The sequence below is a fragment of the Diceros bicornis genome, chromosome 3, assembly GCF_020826845.1.
Source record: "Diceros bicornis minor isolate mBicDic1 chromosome 3, mDicBic1.mat.cur, whole genome shotgun sequence".
Lineage (NCBI taxonomy): Eukaryota > Metazoa > Chordata > Mammalia > Perissodactyla > Rhinocerotidae > Diceros > Diceros bicornis.
Genome location: NC_080742.1, coordinates 58,461,623 through 58,484,008, shown reverse-complemented (window position 1 = coordinate 58,484,008; position 22,386 = coordinate 58,461,623). Strand labels below are relative to the sequence as shown.

The 22,386-nt window shown below is 34.0% G+C and overlaps 1 protein-coding gene across 2 annotated transcripts in view; it reads left to right on the top strand.

The window, feature by feature from the left end:
* DPY19L1 (dpy-19 like C-mannosyltransferase 1) overlaps positions 1-22,386 on the top strand; it is a 107,896-nt gene that overhangs the window by 65,369 nt on the left and 20,141 nt on the right. For both annotated transcript variants that reach the window (XM_058528103.1, XM_058528113.1), the window contains exons 9-14: positions 1,365-1,464; positions 3,646-3,723; positions 9,940-10,026; positions 12,135-12,194; positions 12,740-12,820; positions 18,042-18,143. In XM_058528103.1, the coding sequence (XP_058384086.1) occupies positions 1,365-1,464; positions 3,646-3,723; positions 9,940-10,026; positions 12,135-12,194; positions 12,740-12,820; positions 18,042-18,143 (508 nt within the window). The remainder of the gene's footprint in view (positions 1-1,364; positions 1,465-3,645; positions 3,724-9,939; positions 10,027-12,134; positions 12,195-12,739; positions 12,821-18,041; positions 18,144-22,386) is intronic.

Here is a 22,386-nt window from a genome sequence, read left to right as displayed (position 1 = left end):
ATATTTGTTTCCATTTCTCTTATCCTAGTTCAGTGCTGTATTGATCATGCCATCATCAGGTGGAGTTCCTTTGCTTTCCACTTGTTCCTCTCTCCTCCCAGTGCGTTCTGTACCAGCTGCCAGATTAGTATTAAAATCTGCTCGGAAATCTTTGTCTCTTATTCATCCATAGAATGAAAATCATGTTCAGTATTCAAAAACAGTAGAGAAATGCTTTATTTTAGACAGTGGCTTCCCAACTTATTGACTGTGATCTACAAGAAATAAGAAATCCATCTTACATTCTGACCTGGTATACACATGCACGTGTGTAGACAAACAGCTGAAACAGAAGTTTCATGGAATTATGAATCATAAGAGAATAAGGACCCTTACTGTGTAGGATGCAATCATACATTTTTTTCCCTCTACTTCACTCCATTAAAAATTGCTGTTTTTTATCTAATAAATTGATTCATAACTCATTAATATGTTGCCTGGATTTTAAAAAGACTTGATTTAGGGGCATGATGGAAAGAGTTGGATTAGAATAGTGGAGAGGGATGTCCTTGGAGAAGGGATACTTAATAAGTGAAGAAAGTCGTTTTTGGTGGCGCTCAGCGCCCAGGTAGGTTTACCCTAAGGAAGATTTCTCTACTCCATCCAAGGTGCATACCTTGTCTCTCAGTATGTTAACATGCACACTTCACCTTGGGAAGATATCAGGGGTTTCGCATTGGCTCACTGATTTGGGAGAAAAGTACTTCTTAAAACTAGCATGAAAGGTAAAATCACCTCACTCTCTTAAAAATCCTAAATTACAAGTCAGGACCAAGGTGAAGCCTGTAAAGGTGGCTCCAGAACAACCTCTGCCATTGCCTCCCCTAATCTCTGCTTCCTACCTCTGCAGGGCCCGGCTTTTATCCCGCATCCTCCACAGAATCGCCCTCAGCTGCTCTACCCATATTCTGAATTCTTGCAGTACTTGTCTGCAGAATACTAAGCACTTTGAATATGCTATTTTCTGTGATTTTTCATAGACATCCTCTGTCTCTCCAAATGAATCTATTGAATGCAGCATTAAGCATGTTTGATTATGAATTCATCAAAACATAGTTTGAAATAATTCAATGAGTATCCTGACCCAGATGCCCTCTCTCTCTTTGGCAGGCTTTGTTTTTATAGTAATAATGGGTATTTACTTTTCCTAGAAAATTGTTGTAATCGAGTGTCAGGAGGTATAATTTCTAACCTGTTGGTTCATTTTATGTCCGATTTATGTTTATAACCAGATCATGTTTTAGAGATTCTAATTTGCAGCAGTTTGGACCCATGCTAGAATATTTTCTGGTTAAACTTACTGATATTTATTTTATCTTCTCAAGGGCTACAAAACTTTATCGAGGCAGCTTGATTGCACTCTGCATTTCCAATGTATTTTTCATGCTTCCTTGGCAGTTTGCTCAGTTTGTACTTCTCACTCAGGTAAGGTGCTTATATTTTTAAGCTGAATTAAGGTTAGTGTGTTTGATTATGTGAGCTCATTTGTATAAAATTATAAAACTGAGATGTTATATGATTCTGAGTCCTAAAATGTTTTTTAGTTAATACTTTTAAAGAAGTTCAGGGTAGGGGAAATATGTAAGATTTATTTATTAATGGGTGTTAATTATTTACTTACTAGTAGAATGCATTTATTGAACTCAGATTTATAAGAATGCTTATCTTTGTTATTCAGTATTTTTAGTGTGCTTAAAAGAGGACTAGTGCTATAAGTTTAAGTATTTTGCTTAACTATACTGTTTCTCTCAGGTAAGATGTATTTCTTCTATGAATAATGCTGTACATTTTTACACATAGGATAAATAGCTGAACAGTTCATATTTTATATAACTCCCCTACCAATCTGTAATTGATCTGTCATCTTTCCATGTACACTTGTCAAATAGACTTTCTTTTCAAATAGAGGTATATAAAGCAAAGTAAAGGTAGCTTGTTGAGAGAGTAAATTGTGTGTTCATCTCCCATTCACCACTACTTCTATTTCTTTATCTTACTGGCCATATTCATACTCGTATAAAGCAGTTTAAGAGTTGCTTTTTAATGTTTAATGTTTAATGTAATCTTTGAAATGTCTTGTTTGAGAAATGAAGTGAGACCTGGATTTGACCTCACTCTCTTCACTAGGTTCCTGACTTGGACAAACTGCTTAACTTTTCTTAGTTTCAGTTTTCTCATTTGTGAAATAGAGAAAATAAAAAACCGACTTTATTGGGTTGTGTAGGATCAGATGAGGTAAGGTGTGTAAGACTCATGCGTACTACATGGTACTTAGCAAGATGTCAGTAATGTTGGCTGCTTTTATCATTTAAAAAAAGAGGCTCTGTTTGTACTTAATTCTTTTAGACTGCTTTGTCTGTTTGAGTATGGTTACATTTTAAATGTTTCTAGTTTAAAATGTCCCTGAGAGTCACTCCTTAAGACTCTACCCTGTAGGCCTGCTGTGTACTGGTCAGCCCCTGTGGTGGAAGGGGAGAGTTCCATTGCTTCCAGTTAGGGAGATGGCCATCTTTTTGTTGCATGGAGCGAGGGGAGGAGGTGGTGTGCTTCTCTGTGGGGCTTATGTTGAATAACAACACATACTTTTTACATAAAGGAAAAAAATACAGAATTGTTTCCAAAAAGTTATATAAAATATGAACTGTTTAGTTATTGTGTCATATCAGTCATCCATCAGCAATGCAAAGTTCCCTGTGGATAAATCTGGGCAAAGAAAAACCTTGTTTTTCTTGCTAATGGGAAACAATGTTGTAGATTGTTTGGAGAAAAAAAACTTGATGAATAGAACCGAAGTTATATGTTTCAAGTATTCAGCTGTTTTGCAGTCTGTTTATACCATGTTTGTGTAGTCGGAGAAGCATTGATTTAATTTGAATTGCTTTCTCCATGGAGAAGGGAGGAGAGGCATTAAACCTCTATATTTTACTAAGAGGTATGTTATCATCATTTAATCAATTAATTCATCTAAGTAACTCCAGTACTCTTAGAATTCTTGGTAAATACGTACACAATTTTCTTCAAAACTGAAAAGAAAGTTAAAAATACCTTTGTAATGAAAGTATTCCTTCTTATTTGAAGTTTGATAATAACTAACGTGACTATCTGGATAAATGAAAGAGAAGACTAATGGAGATACTTGTAAAGAGTGACCAACAAGCAGAACTTAATGTATTTTTACACACACATGCATTAAATAATTATTTTCGAGTTTAACGTACCTTCCCCAATTATGTATTAATTGTCATATATTATAATTAAATTTTCATATTTTTTTATTGGGCATGGTACTTTGTTATTGTACATATTGACAGTACAGTCACCTTGACATTAAAATGAGTATTGTTTTGGGTAATCCACAAAGTAGATAATGTATATGGTTAATTGAGAGAGCTGTTTATGGAAGAGAAAAATCAACTGATATTTGCTACATTAATATATTGACCATATTCAATAATAGATTGGCAGGTAAGAGGGAAACTAAAGATCTACCTTTCAATATAAATATAAATCAATTGGAAACAGCAGTAAAGGTAATTTTTTCTTCATTCTTATAGATATTCATTGTATATATAATTTTTATCTTTTAACTTCTTTTTTAAATTTCAGATTGCATCATTATTTTCAGTATATGTTGTGGGATATATTGATAGATGCAAATTACAGAAGATCATTTATATGCACATGGTAATGGTTTTTAATTTCTTTTTTCCATTTAGTTTGACCTTAAAACAAACTCCTAATTAGTGTTTGATTTCTTCATGGTTGAAACTAGTTGTAATATGATTCCATAACTAAAACAGGTGTCATTCAAAAACTATGATATAATTAACAGACCTTGTTTTAAATAGGCCACCCAGAAAATTTTAATTTAGGTCATATTATCTGATTTGAGGTTGTGCCTGACTTCTGTGTTATCAGTAAAAGAGATACTTCACAAAAGAGAAGCATGGAATTGTATATTATCCAGGAGCCTTCTGTTGAAATGAAGTAGAATGTTCATTTACTGAGCACCAGCTGTCCAGGCACGTGGGACATACCAGTGAACAGAACTGTAAAGATCCCAGCATACTTGTTGATTACATTCTAGTAGAGTGGAGGAAGGAGAGAAGACAGAGGATAAATAATAAACATAGTAAATGGGTAAATTATATAGTAGGTTAGAAGGTGGTAAGGACCATAGAAAAAAAGAACAAGTCATGGTTCCCCAGGGAGATCAGGAATGCCAGCTTCAGGGGGTGGGAGATGGAGGTGTCAAATGAGTTGGTTAGAGCAGATCTTACTGAGAAAGGGGAGAGTGGAGCAGAGATTGGAAGGAGGAGAGGGAGTTACCTAAGTAGATGTCATGGAGAAGAATATTCTAGGTTGGTGGAACAGCTAGAACAAAGGCCTAAGGCTGGATGGTTGATTTTGGTGAATGTCTATTCTTTAAAACCATTTGTTTTTGTCATTAGTTCTTAGAATTTTGATGTTTTCTTTTTCCTGTAATTTTGATGTTTTTATAATACGCCATTATTATTTTTTATTCTCTAATAATTGATACATATAAAAGACCATGTATAATATTTAGGGAAGTTATGAACAAAGTTATGAAATGAACAACCACGAGCCTACCCTCCAATTGAAAGAACCATCATGATTTTGAAGCCCTTGTGTGCCCTGAACACATCTCCTTCGCTTCTGCTAGAGATAACCACTCTCCTGACTTTTTAAATTATAATTCACTTGCTTTCCTTTATGACTTTACCATATATGTATTCTTAAATAATATATTTTTATTATTAAATGTTGGTATTGCTTTTAAAAAGGTTTGTAAAAATGGTATCCTTTTACAAGACTTACAGTTTCAATCAGGTTTCTGGGATTTCTATGTTACTGGAGTTCAGACATTTTCTTTGCTTTATATTTTCCGTTGTATAAATAAAGCACAACTTATCCATTTTCTTGTTGAAAGACATTTAGGTTTTTTCTCTTCTTTTTTCTTTTATGAAGAATGCTGTACATTCTTACACTTACCTCCTGGGGCATATATATTAAGTTTCTCTAGGGTAGTTACCTAGTAGTAGAATTTCTGGGAGGTAAATTATATGCATGTTCAACTTCATAATTTAATACTGCATTGTTTTTCAAAAATGATTAGACTGCTTCAAACAGTAATGTATAGCAGTTCATATTATTCTGCATCTTTTTTTATTTTGTCAATCTGGTGAGTATAGAATGATATCTTATGGCCTTAATTTGCATTTTCTCTGATTCTCAATAAAGCCGAATATCTTTTGGTGTGTTTATGGGCCCTTTATGTTTCCTTTTGTGACTTTTCTATTCAGATCTCCTACCAGTTTTTCTCTTATGTCCAGGAGAAAATTGCATCTGCTTTATTCGCTGCAGTGTAATCCACTGTTTCCATTATTTATTTTGATGCTTGGATTGCCCCAGAGTTGCTACTTCAACGTGACTTCTTTGTCCTTTTAACATGTTCTTATCATGTTTTGAGCACTTTTTAAAAGAAATTAGTAAAGGCTAAGCCTCTTCAAATGCTCTTCTGTATCTGTCTAGATGATCCTGTGTATTTTTCCCTCTTCATTATGTTATTGTGGTGAATTATATTAATTGATTTTCTACATTAAGAAACCTTGCTTTTCTAAACACAATTTTTATATATTGCTGGATTCACTTTGCTATTATTTTGTTAGGATTTTTAAATCTGTTCGTGACTGGGATTGGATAGTAATTATTCTTCTTTTACACTTGGCTTATTTTTTTTTCCAACTGTTTAATACTTTAGTTTTTTTTTTACATTGCAGTAAAAATCAGAATAATTGTTAAGCATTTAGAGTCTGTCAATCACACAGTCACGTAGGTAACTATGGATGAGGACTCTGATTTAAAGTTATAGTTATAACAGTACTAATATTACACAGGTTTAGTTTGTAGTAGAACCTGTCTTGGGTAAATGATATCTGCTTTGTGATGTGACTTACTAACTATGGAACCTAGTTACTTACTAACTGTGGAATATCTTCTTTCATTATCACTTTACAAGTTCTTAAATCCCTATAGTTACGTAAAGGAAAAAAGACATAGAAGTGTCTCCAAAAAGGAATTTTTTCCCATTTTTTTATTGTGGTAAAATACACATAACGTAAAATTTACCCTCTTAATCTTTTTAAGTATATGTATCAATGGTATTGAGTACATTCATTTTGCTTTTAACCATCACCACTGTCTATCTCCACAACTCTTTTCATCTTGTCAAATTATAACTCTATACCCATTAAACAAAACTCCCTATTCCCCTTCCTCCTCCCAGCCCCTGGAAACCCCCAATCTGCTATATATGTCTATGATTTTAACTACTCTGGGTACTTCATGTAAGTGGAGTCATGCAATATGTGTCTTTTTCTGAATGGGTCATTTCACTTAGCATACTGTTCTCAAGGTTCATCCATGTTGATGCAGATGGCAGGATTTCCTTCTTTCTTATGGCTGAATAATATTCCATTGTATGTATGTACCATATCTTCTTTATCCATTCATCCATTGATGGAAATGTAGCTTGTTTCACTGTCTTGGCTATTGTAAATAGTGCTGCAATGAATATGGGAGTGCAAATATCTTTTTTGAGATCCTGTTTTCATTTTCTTTGGGATTGCTGGATCATATGGTAGTTCTATTTTTAATTTCTTAAATTACTGTTTTCCATAGTGGCTGTACCAATTTACATTCCCACCAACAGTGGGAGAAAGGGTTCCCTTTTCTTCACATTTTTGTCTACACTTGTCTCTTGTCTTTTTGATAATAGTCATTCTAACAGGTGTGAGGTGATGTCGCATTGTAGTTTTGATTTGTATTTCCCTAATGATCAGTGATGTTGAGCACCTTTTCGTGTACCTGTTGGCCATTTGTATGTCTTTCTTGACAAAATGTCTGTTTAGGTCCTCTGCCCATTTTTATTTTTATTTTTTTTTTTTTGCTGTTGAGTTGTATGAATTCATTATATATTTTGGATATTAACTCTTTATCTGATATATATTTTGCAAATATTTTCTCCCATTCGTAGGTTGCTTCTTCATATTGTTGATTGTACCTTTTGCCTTGCAGAAGCTTTTTAGGTTGATGTAGTCCCACTTATTTCTTTTGCTTTTATTGCCTGTGCTTTTAAACTCATGCAGGGCTGTTTGCATCATGGCTGGTGTATGAGAGATGGGTAGCTGCTGCTGAGCTAAGAGCTGAAGTTGACTGAAATTAACTACAATTTCCTGTCCAAAAGTTCTCATAGAAGTTGCAATTCTTGATAGACTCCCAAGTGCAAAAATAGGTCCATCAGACACATTTGGCCAGGGCAATTAGTGTCTGAGGGGGAGACAGATTCCTGCCGTTTTCCCAGAACCTTCGAGCTATACTTGACTGACTTTGATATCAGATTTATTCTTGCCTCATAGAATTAATTGTAAATTGTCCCTCCTCTTTCTGTCTGTGGTAGATTTTGTGTAAGATTGGAAGGAATATTCCCTGAAAGTTTGGTAGATCTTGCCTGTTAAATTATACGGGTCTGTTATTTTCTTTGTAGACAGATTTTAAATTACTGATTTAAGTTATTTTATGATACTAGGACAATTTAGACTTTTTTCTTGAGTCGTTTTTTGATAACTTTTATTTTGCTAGGAATTTTCCCATATCATCTGAGTTTTCAAGTTCACTAACATGATTGTTCATTTTTTTAACCTGCTAAAATACAGATACTTTATATTTTCTCTTGAATACCTTTTATTGCTTTGCCTGATTCTTGATTATGAATCTGTTTATTCAAAGTGATGGTATTCTGTTAATTTTTGGCAAAATCGATTGGGAAAGTTTTAGAGTTGGTCTTAAATTTTAGCACTTATGGAAAAACACTGTTGTCATGAGACTTTGGTTACTTATCCATTTAGTTAAGTATATGAGAATAATATACCATGACAAGTTAAGTTCATTCCAGGAATGCAAGAATGATTTGACATTAGAAAGTATGTTAATATAATTTATCACATTAATATATTTTTAAAAAGGTGAATAATATGATCATTTCCTTTGATGCTATAAAGGCATTTGATAAAAGTCAACATCTATTTCTGATTTTAAGATCTTAATCAAATGAAAATAGATATTTCATTGAAATTTTAAATACATATACTTTAAACCAAAAGCTAGTATCACACAAAATGAGGAATCGATAGAACTATTCCCATTAATGCCAGAAGGTTGATAAATATGCCTACTGCCACTCTTATTACTTAACATTGTTGCATAAATATTAACAGATACAACTGACTAAAAAATAAGTTTCAAAAATAGGAAATGAAGATATAAAAGTATCATTGCAAGTAATATGATTTTGAATACCTAAAAAACCCAAATTAATAAACTACTACTAGAAACAATGAAATATTGTATTTATATATGCATATTTAACATAACTTTTCTGTATACAATCAGAAAATATGATGAAAAAAGATTTCTGATACAATAGCAACAGAAATAATATACTTTGAAATAAGCTTACTATGCAGGATCTATATGAAGAAAACTTTACCCTCTACTAACGTATGCAAGAGAAGATTTAAAGAAATGGAAACATGTATTATTTTTGGATCTAAAGACTCAATATTGGACAGATATAATGATAAATATAATGTAATGTACATTATTGAATAAGGCAATTCTAATAAAAATGTCAGTTTTTGAAACTTAAGGTGATCCTAAAATTCATATGGAAATTCATATATATGGATCAAAAATAAAACTTGGAGAAGAAAACATGGATTATTTTATTTTTAAAGGATTTTCTAATAATGGAGCTAAATCCTAAAGACCTGAAGGAAGTGAATGATAAATTTGACTAACATAAAAATTTGGAAAATAATCATAATACAGAATACCACAAACAAAGGTAAAAATGAACGGGGAAAATATTTATATGTTTGCTTGGTAAGGAGCTATGTTCTATAATATATAAAGAGAGCTCTTTTAAGGAAAATAACCAAAACTTGATAGAAAAATGGGCAATAGGAATAAGCAATTCATATACACACATGCAAAACAACATAAACAGCAAATAGAAGAAAAGATGCTGGGTCTCACCCACTATTGAAAGAATGGAAAAGTGAATCAGTGAAACAACGTTTTTCTCCTGTTAGGTTGGCAAATATTCAAAAGTGTTTGGAGGAGTGTGTATCAGCAGGAACTCTCATCCCCAATTGGTGGGAGAGTAAATTGGTGCAATATTTTGTATGGCAATTTGTCAGTATTTTTTCAAGTTTTAATTTATGTGTATTTTCAAAATTTAATTTGTGTGTACCCTTGATCCATCAATTCCACTTCTAGTAGTTTATCTCATGAATGTGTTGACATGTACGTAAGATATACACATAAGGACGTTTATCGCAGCAGTGTTTGTAATAGGAAAAACAAAATAACAAAATTAAACTAGAAAGCACTTACATGTTCAGCTGTAGTCAGAGGACTGGTGAATTAAACTATAGCACAACTCTAGAGTGGACTACTCATTCAGTTATTAAACAGAATGAATTAGATTAGTTTGGATTGATATGGAAAGCTGTCTGAAACGAATTAAGAGTAAAAGCAAGCAAAAATATAAACCAGCATTTATGGGCTGAGTTTTCATTTGTGGTTTTTAAAAAGTGTAGACTAGAATTTGTACATGTGAATGGCTGGAAGGGTGCACGTGATATTGGTGATCTTTCAGGTTCTGAAGTGTGGGATAGAATGTGGGCTGTTTTCATTGTATATTCCCTTTTGAGCAGTTTGAATTTTGTTTATCATGGACATGTGCAATTTTCAGAATAAAAATCAATGTTTTTTTGTTTTATGTGCATTAATTATATTTTTCTTGGATTTTTCCAGATTTCTCTTGCACTTTGTTTTGTTTTGATGTTTGGAAACTCAATGTTATTAACTTCTTATTATGCTTCCTCTTTGGTAATTATTTGGGTAAGTGTTCCTTAAGTACACGGCTGTTTTTGAAACTAATGGTTCATCAGTTTCTTTATCACTGGCTTGGGATTCCTGAGGGATTTTCTGTAAGAACCATCTCAAGTGTTTTACTGAATGCATCTGTATGTGATAGAGTGTTCAAGTACTCACTTCCAGATCAGGAAAGAAACACAACAAAAGTTAATATTGGAAAACATAGCACATTGCCTCATAGTCCTAATGTCCTATCTTTCTCCTTCCTCATCTTTTCCGTCACCTAAGTTTTAGTCCCAGGTTTCATTTTAGAAAGGTTTCTCTGCTGTCTACTTTCTTTCTCTCCTCTTTTCAGTTTGTATCCTATTCCTGCCCCACTCTCTTTTCCTCCCTCTGGCATCTCACTGCAGTCTCTCCTCCTTGTTCGTTGTCATCAGACGCTTGAGGCCTTGGTTTTTTAGGTTTTTTCCCCCTTTGTCTATTTGTATGAAATATTCAGATAGTTTAAATCAGGTGATGAGTCAGTTATATTTTGCTGAATCACTATAAAGAACAGATTTAGATTATCAGGAGACTGTCTTATAGAATTAGAGCAAACCGTGAAAGGTCGTCTAACTCTTTCTGCCACTTTTGGCAGGAGGACTTTCTAAGTATAAATCTTCCTAAATGTAAGGACTTCCAGAGTGGTTATGCCTTTTTTATCAGTGAGTTTCACTATTATAATGTTTTGCAAACCTAAGAGGAGAGAAATTATTCCTTATATTTAAAGTGCATGTGCTTGAGTATTAGGCTGGTTTCCTGAAGAGGAAAGCATATTGCACTCTTAACAGAAATGTATCCTACCACTTGAATAATCATTTAAGTTACTCAGATCATTTTGACTTTCTTGATTTCTAGAACCCATTAACAAATTTGAGACCTCCTATTTCTTTGTCCCATTTTACAAACAATATTTATTTAAGGTCCGATTTCCCAAGGATCTGCCTCTTCCCGGTCTAGACTGCTATCCTTTTCAAGTGGTGTGACTTGACTATACTTAATCACAGAAATTAGCAATTAGCACATGGTGATGCTGTGTTTTCAACAATGACAAAAAAAATCATTAACTGAGTTGCTGTGTGTTGAGATTAATGATAGTCTTACAGTCGGTAAATTCTGTTTGAATTAGGAAATGTGACAGTGTACTCAATTCTATATTTTACTTGTCTACACAGGCAAGTCCTGGTTTTCCTCAGGTTAAAGTACATGGCTCTTGGTACTTGTGTACAGGGAAGCCATTGAATGGAAGATTGCATATCAATAAAATCTAAGTACATTTTGCAGGAAATTTCTCTTCAGTTTAGTTGAGCACCTATAGTGTGTCAGGTTTCCTACTAGATGCTTGACACTGAGGTGTATCTTAGGTATGAATTAAGCATATTTATGTATATTTAATATATTTTAGTGTATAAAAATAAATATTGCCATCCATTACAGAATATAGTATGTTTTTGTATATTTAACATGAACACGCATTTGCCTATTTTTATTTATTGTTATCACTTTGAAACCTGAATCTTTTCACGTTTTGTGTTCTCAGATAGTCACAAACTTCTGAGAATATTTCATTTGGGTTCATATATTTATATTTTGATCTCCAACCACATTTTTGCCAAGTTTGAAGTAGATTTAGATCCCTGTAGGCACTGTTCTTTGGGAATCTATTACGTACCTGGAAAGACATAAGATTTGATAGAAAAGTATGTAGTTGATCCATTAAAAACTAATTTGTAGCTTGTTCTAAGAGTTAATAATATTTAACTTAAGGAAAACCTTACGACTAGAAGACACTTGTCTAAAATTATGAAATTATTACATATTTCTTAGGTAAATCAGAGATGTAAAATCAGCCATAGAAATATATGTATGGTGATTCTGTTTTCAGCTCTGCAAAGTTCCTAACTGCCCTCATCTGCCTTGGATAATATAGTGCTATTTCTTGAAGTCATTGAGCATGTGGTGATGCTATGTGGAACATTGACAGTGTGCTGAATTTTAGGTTCTTGACAGTCTTATTATTTAGATGTATTTTTTGGAACTTGAATTTATGTCTATAAGTATTAACTGTGTGCTATGTTGTTTTCTCCTTGCAGGGTATACTGGCAATGAAACCACATTTCCTGAAGATAAATGTATCTGAACTTAGTTTATGGGTAAGGATCAATCTATTTGAATGTGTATTTTTTCCTTCTCTAAAATATATCATTGGTTTTATGTTTTACTTTTAAGGAAATGATCTATGTAATGCAGGAAATCTAACAGTTTTGTAACATATTAGGGCTCAATTTTAATGTGCCAAATTGCCCTTTTCATGAAGCAAGTTAAGATTAATATTGAATAGGTAGTTAAAGAATTCCAGTTTTATTTATTTTATGAGCCATGTTTTTTCTGAGGAGCAGTGCATATGTAAGAAACTATTAGTAGAAGGAGAATTTAACTGCAATTGCTGTGTGTCTCCTATAAAATAAATTAATTTTGATAAGATTGTATGTGTATATTTTTATTTCTAGTGATAGCCCCTTGATTTTGGAGTAACATTCTTTCATTTAAGGTGCGTTTTTTAGCATTTTCTCTTGGATATGGAGATAATTATTTCATGTGTGGTTAAAGCATTTATTTTTTATTCCTAGGCTATGTCTGTGAAATGGCTATATGAAACATTGGTTTATTTTTGTTTTGTTATATTTTTCTCTTGTAGGCTATCCAAGGATGTTTTTGGTTATTTGGAACTATCATACTCAAGTATTTGACATCTAAAATCTTTGGCATTGCAGATGATGTAAGTGCATTTTTGCTTAAACTTGAAAGGCTTGAAAAGAATCAGGCTAAGAATGAATTACCTGAGTTATTAAAGTACCACTATTGAAACCAAATTCTAAGTTGAGGTCTGTTCACTTGTTATTTTTATCTATTTACTATAATTGAAAGTAAATGTGACTGTGAAGATAGTCTCTATTCTCCCAAATTAATTTTTTGATGCAATTCTCTTATTTTATTGGTCTTTCTGTATCACAAAGATTTTAAAGCAAGAAAGCTCTAGAGACTTAACCTCAAATTTTGAGGTCTATTCAGTCATTTTACTCTGGCTTTTTTATAATCCCCTCTTATGACAGATAAAGATGCCATCCTCAGAGCCTCTTCAACTTGTACATCGTGTTATAGTCTCACTCTTTTGTTCCCCCAGTTTTCTGGTCAGTGCTTGTGAAAGGTTTACTTATAAGCCTTTGTAGGTAGTTTAATCCAAGTTAGTCGTATTAACAGAAGTGTTGTTGTTGGTTTGTTTTGTTTTGGCATTTGGGTAGGAGAGAAAATAAAATGAGAATAATTTTGCTTTATAACTTTAAGGATTCTTCCTATCCATAATTTTGCTTTGACTGTTTTATTTTGGTGTTTTAGTAAGCACGTTAATTAAATGAAAAGAGAAAGCAACACAACAACCAGCACAGAGCAATGTAAATCACATATTTTTTTCTGTAATTTATTTTAATTGGCTATCTTTCCTCCTCCTGTAATAGATTAAAGCTGTGGTTTGAAACTGGGTTCTATGAAGTCCTGAGAGTTCTTCAAGGACTCTTCTGTGGGGTCCATTTACTTCCCAGTCCCCCTGCCAGCCCCTCTTTCACCCAGGGCAGTTTAACTTGATTTTCTTACATATTGGACATTTATACAGGTTTTCATATGAACAAGGGAATGTTTTGCTTAAAAAAGATCGAAAACAACTGTGCTATTAAATGAGTGGTCTACAACCTGCGGAAAAATTTTTAAAAGCATATAACTATAGTCTAAAATGTATTTATTCCTTCATTCAATATGTACCTGCTGTGTGCCTGGCAGTAGAATGCATTCTAGAGACGCAAAACTGAATACCACTGGTCTAGTGGGAGATAGGAATGATTTCTAGCAAATATAATCGAATGTAATGAAAACTATGATAAAAATAAGTACAGAGTGCTACAGGAATACACAGAGGGAGAGTCAGGGAAGGCTCCTGGAAGTCAGCCATGAAGATGAGAGCTCGAGGGTGATTGTTAGCCAGGATGCAGAGACTGGAAGAAAAGTGAGATAGCTCAAGTCCTAGGCTTATGGAATCTGTCTCCTCACTGGGGGAAGACAAACCACTTAAGGTATTGATTCAGGTTACAGTGACTATTGTCATTTTCTATCACAGCCTTATGTTGTACCAGGGCCAAAAGAAGTGCTACAAAAACAGTTATTTCCAAATTAGGAATCATCTAGTTGCAACTTTAATATTTCCAGAAATCTATAACATTGATCAAGGATATCAGCTCATAAATTCTTCATTTTGACACTGATCAAATGAAGACAATGGCAAGGCTGCATAGCTCTTGAGAAGCATTTCCACCCACCCTTCTCTAAGATCATCAGACGTACTTCCTTGTCCTTAGGAACTGAGTGAGCCGTTTCTCACTATATCCTGGATTTCCCTTCCCTGCTCCCGTCAACACTCTTCTTGGTAGAAGCCTGATGGCATCTAACCCAGAGGCTCAGTACTCCATGCCCCAGCGTTTATACTGGGGTCTGGTAACATAGGCACCCTCTGCCTAGCACGTATCAGAATTCCAGACTCCCAGAAAGAGTGTAGATATTCAGCATAAACCACATTGTTTGTACAGTTTAGGTACAGTGAGCCACTGTTGTTATTTAGGGTGGTGGGAGCCTCCCAAAATCACCTTCCTGATGCCAGCCAAGGGCCAGCTTTGCTAACAGGTTTTTCAAAGGATGGCATTCAGCCTACTATGTTAACTCTTGTCTGAACGTTAAGTTCATCCCTTCTTTTTCTGTCTGCCGCACCTTCTAGGATCTTCCATGAGTGTGCGCACCACTTCCCAGTCAGTCATAGATTTGTGGAGAGGTTGGGCTCTCTTGGATCCCCCAGCACATGTGTGCAGCTTTCTAGTCCACCTTGTCTACCCCTTGTTGGTTGTCTCATTTCCAGAATCTCTAAAATTTCTTAGCTTGTCTGCCAGTCTGCTGTTCACCTCACCGAGACTGCAACCTTAGGCTGGCAGAGCTGTGAGCTTTCGCCTTTCGTTTCCCACTGAGTTTGCTACTTTTACTGACAGTGCTGCTGAGCATAGATTTTTTGCTCTCTGCCCCGAAACAAGTCAACTCCCTCCAGTAGCAAAGGTTCTGCGTTTCACGGCCAGCCCTGCCCTGGTAGAACTGTTGGGCCTACTGAGCTCGGGGAGGTGGTTGTGGTGCTGATGGTGAATGGGAGCAACCTAGGCAAGAATGCCAGACTCCCACTATTTCTACCCAAAGTTCATCCTTTTTTTTAATGAATGAATATTTCTCAATTTGTTTTCCTTTTGCTCAATTTCTAGATCCTGATATAGTTGTTTTTGGCAGTTTTACCCAATTTTGTAGTTGTTATTGGAGGAGGGGATTTACCAACTTCGTCCTCTGCCATGTCTAGAAGTCCCCATATTCATTGATTTTTGAGTGTTGATCCAGCCTTGTATTTCTTGGATAACCTCACTTACGATGTATTATTCTTTCTATATGTTGCTGGATTTGGTTGGCTACTATTTTTAAGGATTTTTGCCTCTATTCATGAGGGATATTAGACTGTAGATTTATTTTCTTATAATGTTTTTGTCTAGTTTTGGTTTCAAGGTAAGATTAGCTTCCTAAAATTATTGAGAATTGTTCAATCTCCTATTTTCAAAGAGAATTTGTGTAGAATTGGTATTATTTCTTTCTTAAATGTTTGGTCAAATCCAACCGTGAAGCCCTCAGGGCCTGGAGTTTTCTTTGTGGGAGGCTTTTCTCCTGCAAATTGCTTTCTTTAGGAAGTTTTTGGTAGTTTATGTCTTTAGAGGAAACTTACCTGTTTCATATATGTGATCAAATGGATTCTGTTTTTAAAACAATTATCGTAGGATTCAGTTAGCAAAAATTCTTATTGAAATTTTTGCATACATGTGAAATGGTCTTTTATATTCTTTTATTTAGTTTTTCTTATTTGAATTTGGAATTAATATTTTATTAGTCTCCTATAAAGAGCTGTTCTTTGTTTTTTTGCTATTTTTCCTACTTGCTATTTATCATATTAATATTTTCAAAGTACCACCTTTTTTTACGTCCTCTTTGGTTTTTGTTATATTTTTTTTTGTTGCTGAATTCTGTCATCCTCATTTCCTTTCTTATTTCTTTGGGCTTGTTCTGTAGCTTTTTCTGATGCTTGAGGGAAAGTGCTTGATTCTTTTGTTTTCAACCTCTTATTTTCTGATAAATGCATTGAAAAGCTATAAATTTCCGTATAAATAGGACTTTTTTGTGTCTTACAAATTAACTATTTTATGATTTTCTTTTCACCTGACAGTTATTAAGTTTTATGTTGTTTAGTTTCTAGGCAAAAGGATTTTTAAAGCCATTTCTAGTTATCATTTTCCAATTTTACTGCATTTATGATTAGAAAAAAATGATTTGTATTACATCAATTCTTTGAAATTTATTTTGGCATGGTATGTGAACACTTTTAAAAAAATATTTTACCTGTGTTTGAGGATAACATGTATTCTCTCTTTGTGAAGTTTGTATTCTCTGTGAGCTTATTAGTAATATTATTCAGATTTTATGTTGTCTGTCTACTTTTTCTATTTTAGAAGGAAATATTTAACATTTCCAATGAACACTGTCAACTTATTTCTTCCTACTGTTTTTTCAGTTGTTCTTTTATACACTTTGAGTCAATACTGTTAACTGCAAATATGTTCGTGATACGTATAATCTTGCTTTGCTATTTATTTTACCAGCATATACTGTCATTCGTTGTCTTTTCATATATTTTTTGCTTTGAGTTCAGTTTTGTGAGACATTACAATTGCTAACCTCGATTTCTTTGGTTCAGTTTATCTGGTATATCTTTTTCTCTTCTTTTGTTTTCAACCTTTCTGCATACTTTTGTTTTAAGTATTTTTTTGTAGATGATAAAATATTGGTTTTTTTTTCCCATAAATCTAATTTGAGCATCTGTCCTTTAATTAGTGGATTTAAGCTCTTTGTGTATATGGCAGTTATCAATGTGGGGACTTCTTTCTTCCATTTTGTTTGAGATTTTTCAACTATTTTACTTGCTTTTTAGATTTTTTTTCTCCTTTTCATTGGATAGCTTTCTTATGCTATTTTAGGTACTGTATATTCTCCCTATTGATTCTTAAACTTATCAGCATATATTTCTTCCCCAACAAGACAAAATATTTGAAATTCTTCAGCACATTCCCACCACCCTTTAGTTTCTCCTCTCACCCTGATCCCTCCACTTCATGTAGGTTTCCTTTAGGGTTTTAGTTATTGATTTGTCTTATATATAGTTTTCCCCCTTTTCTTTGGTTCTTGCTTTTTTAGACAATAATGAATTGAAAAGTGGGCAGTTTTTTTCTCATTTTTAAAATGAAAACAATTCAACCTTCCTCACTTGGCTTTTGTGGGAAGTGAGTGAGGTGACATAACTGAGAGCACTTGGTGACATGTAAAAACTACACAATGTTGATTGTCCATCAAAAGGTGCATTTTATTCCAAGTCCTGCCCATTTTCTACTTCTTTCAAAAAGTCTTCTCAGTCCCCTTTACGGAAATCTGAATTACTGTTTCCTTTTCTGTGCTCCATCGCACTTGTCCCTTTATGATCGACATCTGTGTGTGTCACCAAGCCCACCCCAGCAAAGGAGATATTGTGCAGCGTATTTCACCAGGCTTAGCACATTGAGCAGGAAAGACCCAGGGATAAAAACCTTTGGTGTGTCAATGATCGATCGTGGAAGCCAGGGTGGTGTTGGAGCTATCATTTGTCAGCAAAAGAAGGGAGAACTGAAGTTGGAGGGTACAGCACTTTCTTCTGTAACAGAAGCAAACCTGGTGTGGGAACAGTGAGCTGTAGAATGTAGTGAAGACTATTTTTAGATACTGTTAAGGTTAAAATGCATTATTACAATATGTGGCATAATCTAATGGTACCTCACTTTATTCCTTACTAGGCTCATATTGGCAACTTATTAACATCGAAATTCTTCAGTTACAAGGATTTTGATACTTTATTGTATACCTGTGCAGCAGAGTTTGACTTTATGGAAAAGGAGGTAAGTTTTCTTTCCTTAGGTTTTGGTCCATTAATTTTTCAGAAAAGGTGCTCCTGTTATTTGAGACTGTCTCCTCTGCTGTTATCTCAGTTTGAAGGAAAAGGAAAATCTGGCAGCTTAGAGGATGTTCCTATTTACAATAATACAGCTCCCTGAAATATATGGTTTTTTCTCATTTTGATAATTTAGGAACATGTATTCAGTCTAGCAGTAGTTTTTTGGATGAGTAAACAGAGGCTTTTCAAGTTGCTGCTTTTCAGGAATAGCATTAATTCAGGGATGCTCTCAAGCTCTTACATTTCCAGTCATTTTGTGGTTGGTTGTTTGAATGATCTCATTGCTTTAAAATATCATTGAGTACAAGATTTCATTCCAACAACATTCTTCTTTCTAAAACTGTATTCAGATGTTTAGAAGGAAACCAGAGAGTAATTTAGTGGATTGTGAGACAGAAGTCTGCAGTATTACTTGACGTGCTTGAACAAGTGACTCTTATTCTTTGTGCCATAGCTTACTCGTTTCTAGTAGTGTGCTAAAAACATATTGTGAGGACAGAATGAGGTACATAGGAAAGTGCTTTGATATTTTAGTGGTATCTTATATAAAATATTATTTTTCAGTACTTTATGAGCTGGTTTGGTTCAACAAACATGTATACATGTGTGTCTTTTTTAACACCACCCATGTGGCCCTGATTTATTATGATATTTTATTTTCTGTGAAGCATTTTCCTTCAAAGCTGTATGTGTATATGTAGTAAACTGGCCATCAGTACTCTGTTGACACATTCATTTTCCCCCTTGATCCCCACTGGGTTTGCCCCATGTCCTGAGTTACAGACCAGTGGACAACAGTGTACCACACTACAAACTTATCAACCAGACATTCTGAGTGGAGCGAGTTCTGAAGATGTACTGTTTACTCCAGTGACCTATCAGTCTTTATTTCCTGTGTTCTGGCAAATGGTTTTGACACATAATGGCTGATAAAAAGTATACAGATGATAGTGTTGAACCTGCTGAAAGAAACTAAGGAAGAGTATCTTGCAAGACATTAAAATGCCTGTCCATAGCAGATCAAGACTCTTTTAAGGAAGTGGTGAAGGAAGTAGAGAGTAAACATCAGCAGAGAATTAGGACGCGGTGGAAGTCCTTTACCATTATTGAGGCTATACATGCCACTACAACCTAAGAGTGTGAACCATGAGTTATGTGGTAGAAGAAATTGTTTATTGAAGCGTAGTGTGACTGCAGTCAATTTGAAGAAAATGGCAAAGCTGTTTCTAGCCTGGCATTTCCCGTCTCTATACGGATCTTCACAAGGACCGTGCTGTAGAGACAAGAGTATGGTGCCAGTTCAGAGAGTGCATCCATTGTATGGTACGTCCATATAGTGGGGAAAAGAGAACAATTTAATGTGATATCACTGATATGGACAACACTTAAGATGTATAATGGAGTAAGCAAAATGGTATGATCTTATTTACCTCTAATTAGCACACACAGAATAAAATGTAAGAGAGCAAAATTTTAATAGTGGTTTTTGGGTGGAGAGGTAATCAATGATTAACTTTTTTTGTAATTTGCATCTTCTAAATTTTCTACAATAACCATATTTTAATTATATTTTGCTATTAAAAGAAAGTAAAAACAATGAGAGAGATCTTTCCCTTTTAGAAATGAGAATGGATAGCAACAGTATATAAAGTACAGGGATACCAATACAGGAACATTTTTATGGCTGAAAAAAGACAGTGCTGGATAGACCCAGGTGTATGTACTTAACTATGTTTATGTGTATGTGCTTAATAAGAAGAGAGCATCACAGGTAAATGGATAAAAGATGCATTATTTAATGAATATTATTTGAAAAATTGGATTTGGGCTGGGGAGTCAGGTTAAAGCCTTGTATCACATTATACACCAAACTTCTTTATAGTTAATTCGTGTGTTAAAAATAAATGAAGCCTGAAAAATAAATTTGAGAGACATTTCAATGAAGATTAACTTCATTCTTTAATGAGCATAAAACCAGTATAAGAACACATATGAGAATGATTAATAGATTTGCATGTAACTTAAAACATCTGTACATCAAATATTGTAAAAATTAAAAAGCAAATGACTAACTGGGATGATTCTTGCCATAAATTTAACAAATGAAACTAGAAATTAATGTAATTAGTATAGGAGCTTGTCCAAATCAATAAAAAAAATTATCAAGGACTCTTATCCCTCCCCACCACCAAAAACACATCCCCACCCCACACATATATGCAGAAATGAGTGAAGGATGTATAGACAGTCCATTGGGGAGGAAATGCTGATAACCGATTAAAATGTGAAATTGATTGTCTTCTTTATTTTCCTGCATTTTCTAGTTTTTACAGTGAGCATATATAACTATTTTTATGCTTAGAATAAAATCGACAATTACAACAATATTAAAATAAAAGAACTTGTAATTCTAATAGAACACACATGCAGGTGTGGTTTGTTTCCTCTGCGTTTGTTCTTGGGTGTATACACTCTCTTTAGTATATCCTTTGGTCCTGAGAAAGTTTTATAATTTTGTTTCCCTTATATTAACACTTTTATATTATATATTAACCTTAGTCCTTTCTATTGGTTTCCTCCTGAGAGTTATCCCGAACTTAGCTAGTCACTGCTTGCCCCTCCCCTATTTCCCACCCGTTTCTAATTTATCGTAATACTATAATCAGTGAGATTATTTTACTTCCTATATATTCTCCCCCTCTTACTCCATTTCTAAGAGTCTCCTTGTCTCTACACTGTCAGCACATGTAACCACTCATACTGTCACCTTTGTGTCCTTGTCATTGTTGTAGTTCTGTAGGTCATTGTTTTTAATGCTCACTGCAAGTTCTGGGGTTGAAGCCCTTCCTGCCGTTTCTTGGTTGTGTGAAGCTTGCTCTTCAGTGGATTCCTCAGGAAGGGCTCATGGGAACAATAATTCCTGAGTTTTAACTTGTTCAAAATATTTTATCTGTGGCTTTTATACATAAAGGTCAGTTTGGCTACACACAAAATCTTTGGCTCATGTAACTTTCCTTGAGTATCTTAAATAAGTTACTCCACTATCTTCTGGTCTAGAGTGTTGCTGTCAAATCTAATGCTAATCTGATTTTCTTTTTAAGAGAAATACTAAAAAATACCTTTTATTTTTTTTTAGTACAGTTTATTTTATTATTATTATTTTTTTTTTGAATTTTTTGTTTATTGCAGTAACATTGGTTTATAACGTTGTAAAAATTTCAGGTGTACATCATTGTACTTCTATTTCTGCATAGATTACATCATGTTCACCACCAAAATACTAAAGACAACCCATCACCACACACATGTACCGAATTATCCCTTTCACCCTCCTCCCTCCCCCCTTCCCCTCTGGTAACCACCAGTCCAATCTCTGTCCCTATGTGTTTGTTTATTGTTGTTATTATCTACTACTTAATGAAGGAAATCATACGGTATTTGACCTTCTCCCTCTGACTTATTTCACTTTGCATTATACCCTCAGTGTCCATCCATGTTGTCACAAATGGCTGGATTTCATCGTTTCTTATGGCTGAGTAGTATTCCATTGTGTATATATACCACATCTTCTTTATCCATTCGTCCCTTGATGGGCACTTAGGTTGCTTCCAAGTCTTGGCTATTGTGAATAACGCTGCATTGAACACAGGGGTGCATGTACCTTTACAAATTGGTATTTTCAAGTTCTTTGGGTAAATACCCAGCAGTGGAATAGCTGGATCATATGGTAGTTCTATCCTTGATTTTTTGAGGAATCTCCATACTGTTTTCCGTAAACAAAGTTTTGTAATATAATGTTAAAATTGTTTGAACTCTTTGTTAAATTTTGTGAAATACTTTTAACACAGTTTTGACACATTGCCTTTTTTAGGTAAACACCTATATCTTACAACTTTTCTGACATTTATTGTTAGTTGTCATTAGCAAATGTCTAATTTTTTAAATAATAAAATAGTTTTGGTTATATACTTTTTGCTTAGGTTAAGACAGTTTAAAATTTATGAATTAAAAATATATTTATGTATTTTAAAACGTAAAGTACTATGCAAATGTTTATAAAGGTAATAGTAAGAAAAACATAAAAATTCTCCTTTTAATGGGACTTCTAACTCACGAAGTATGCATTTTGTATAATAAATTATCAAAATTACTTGTCTAATATAGAATAATAAGTGAGAAAATTGGAG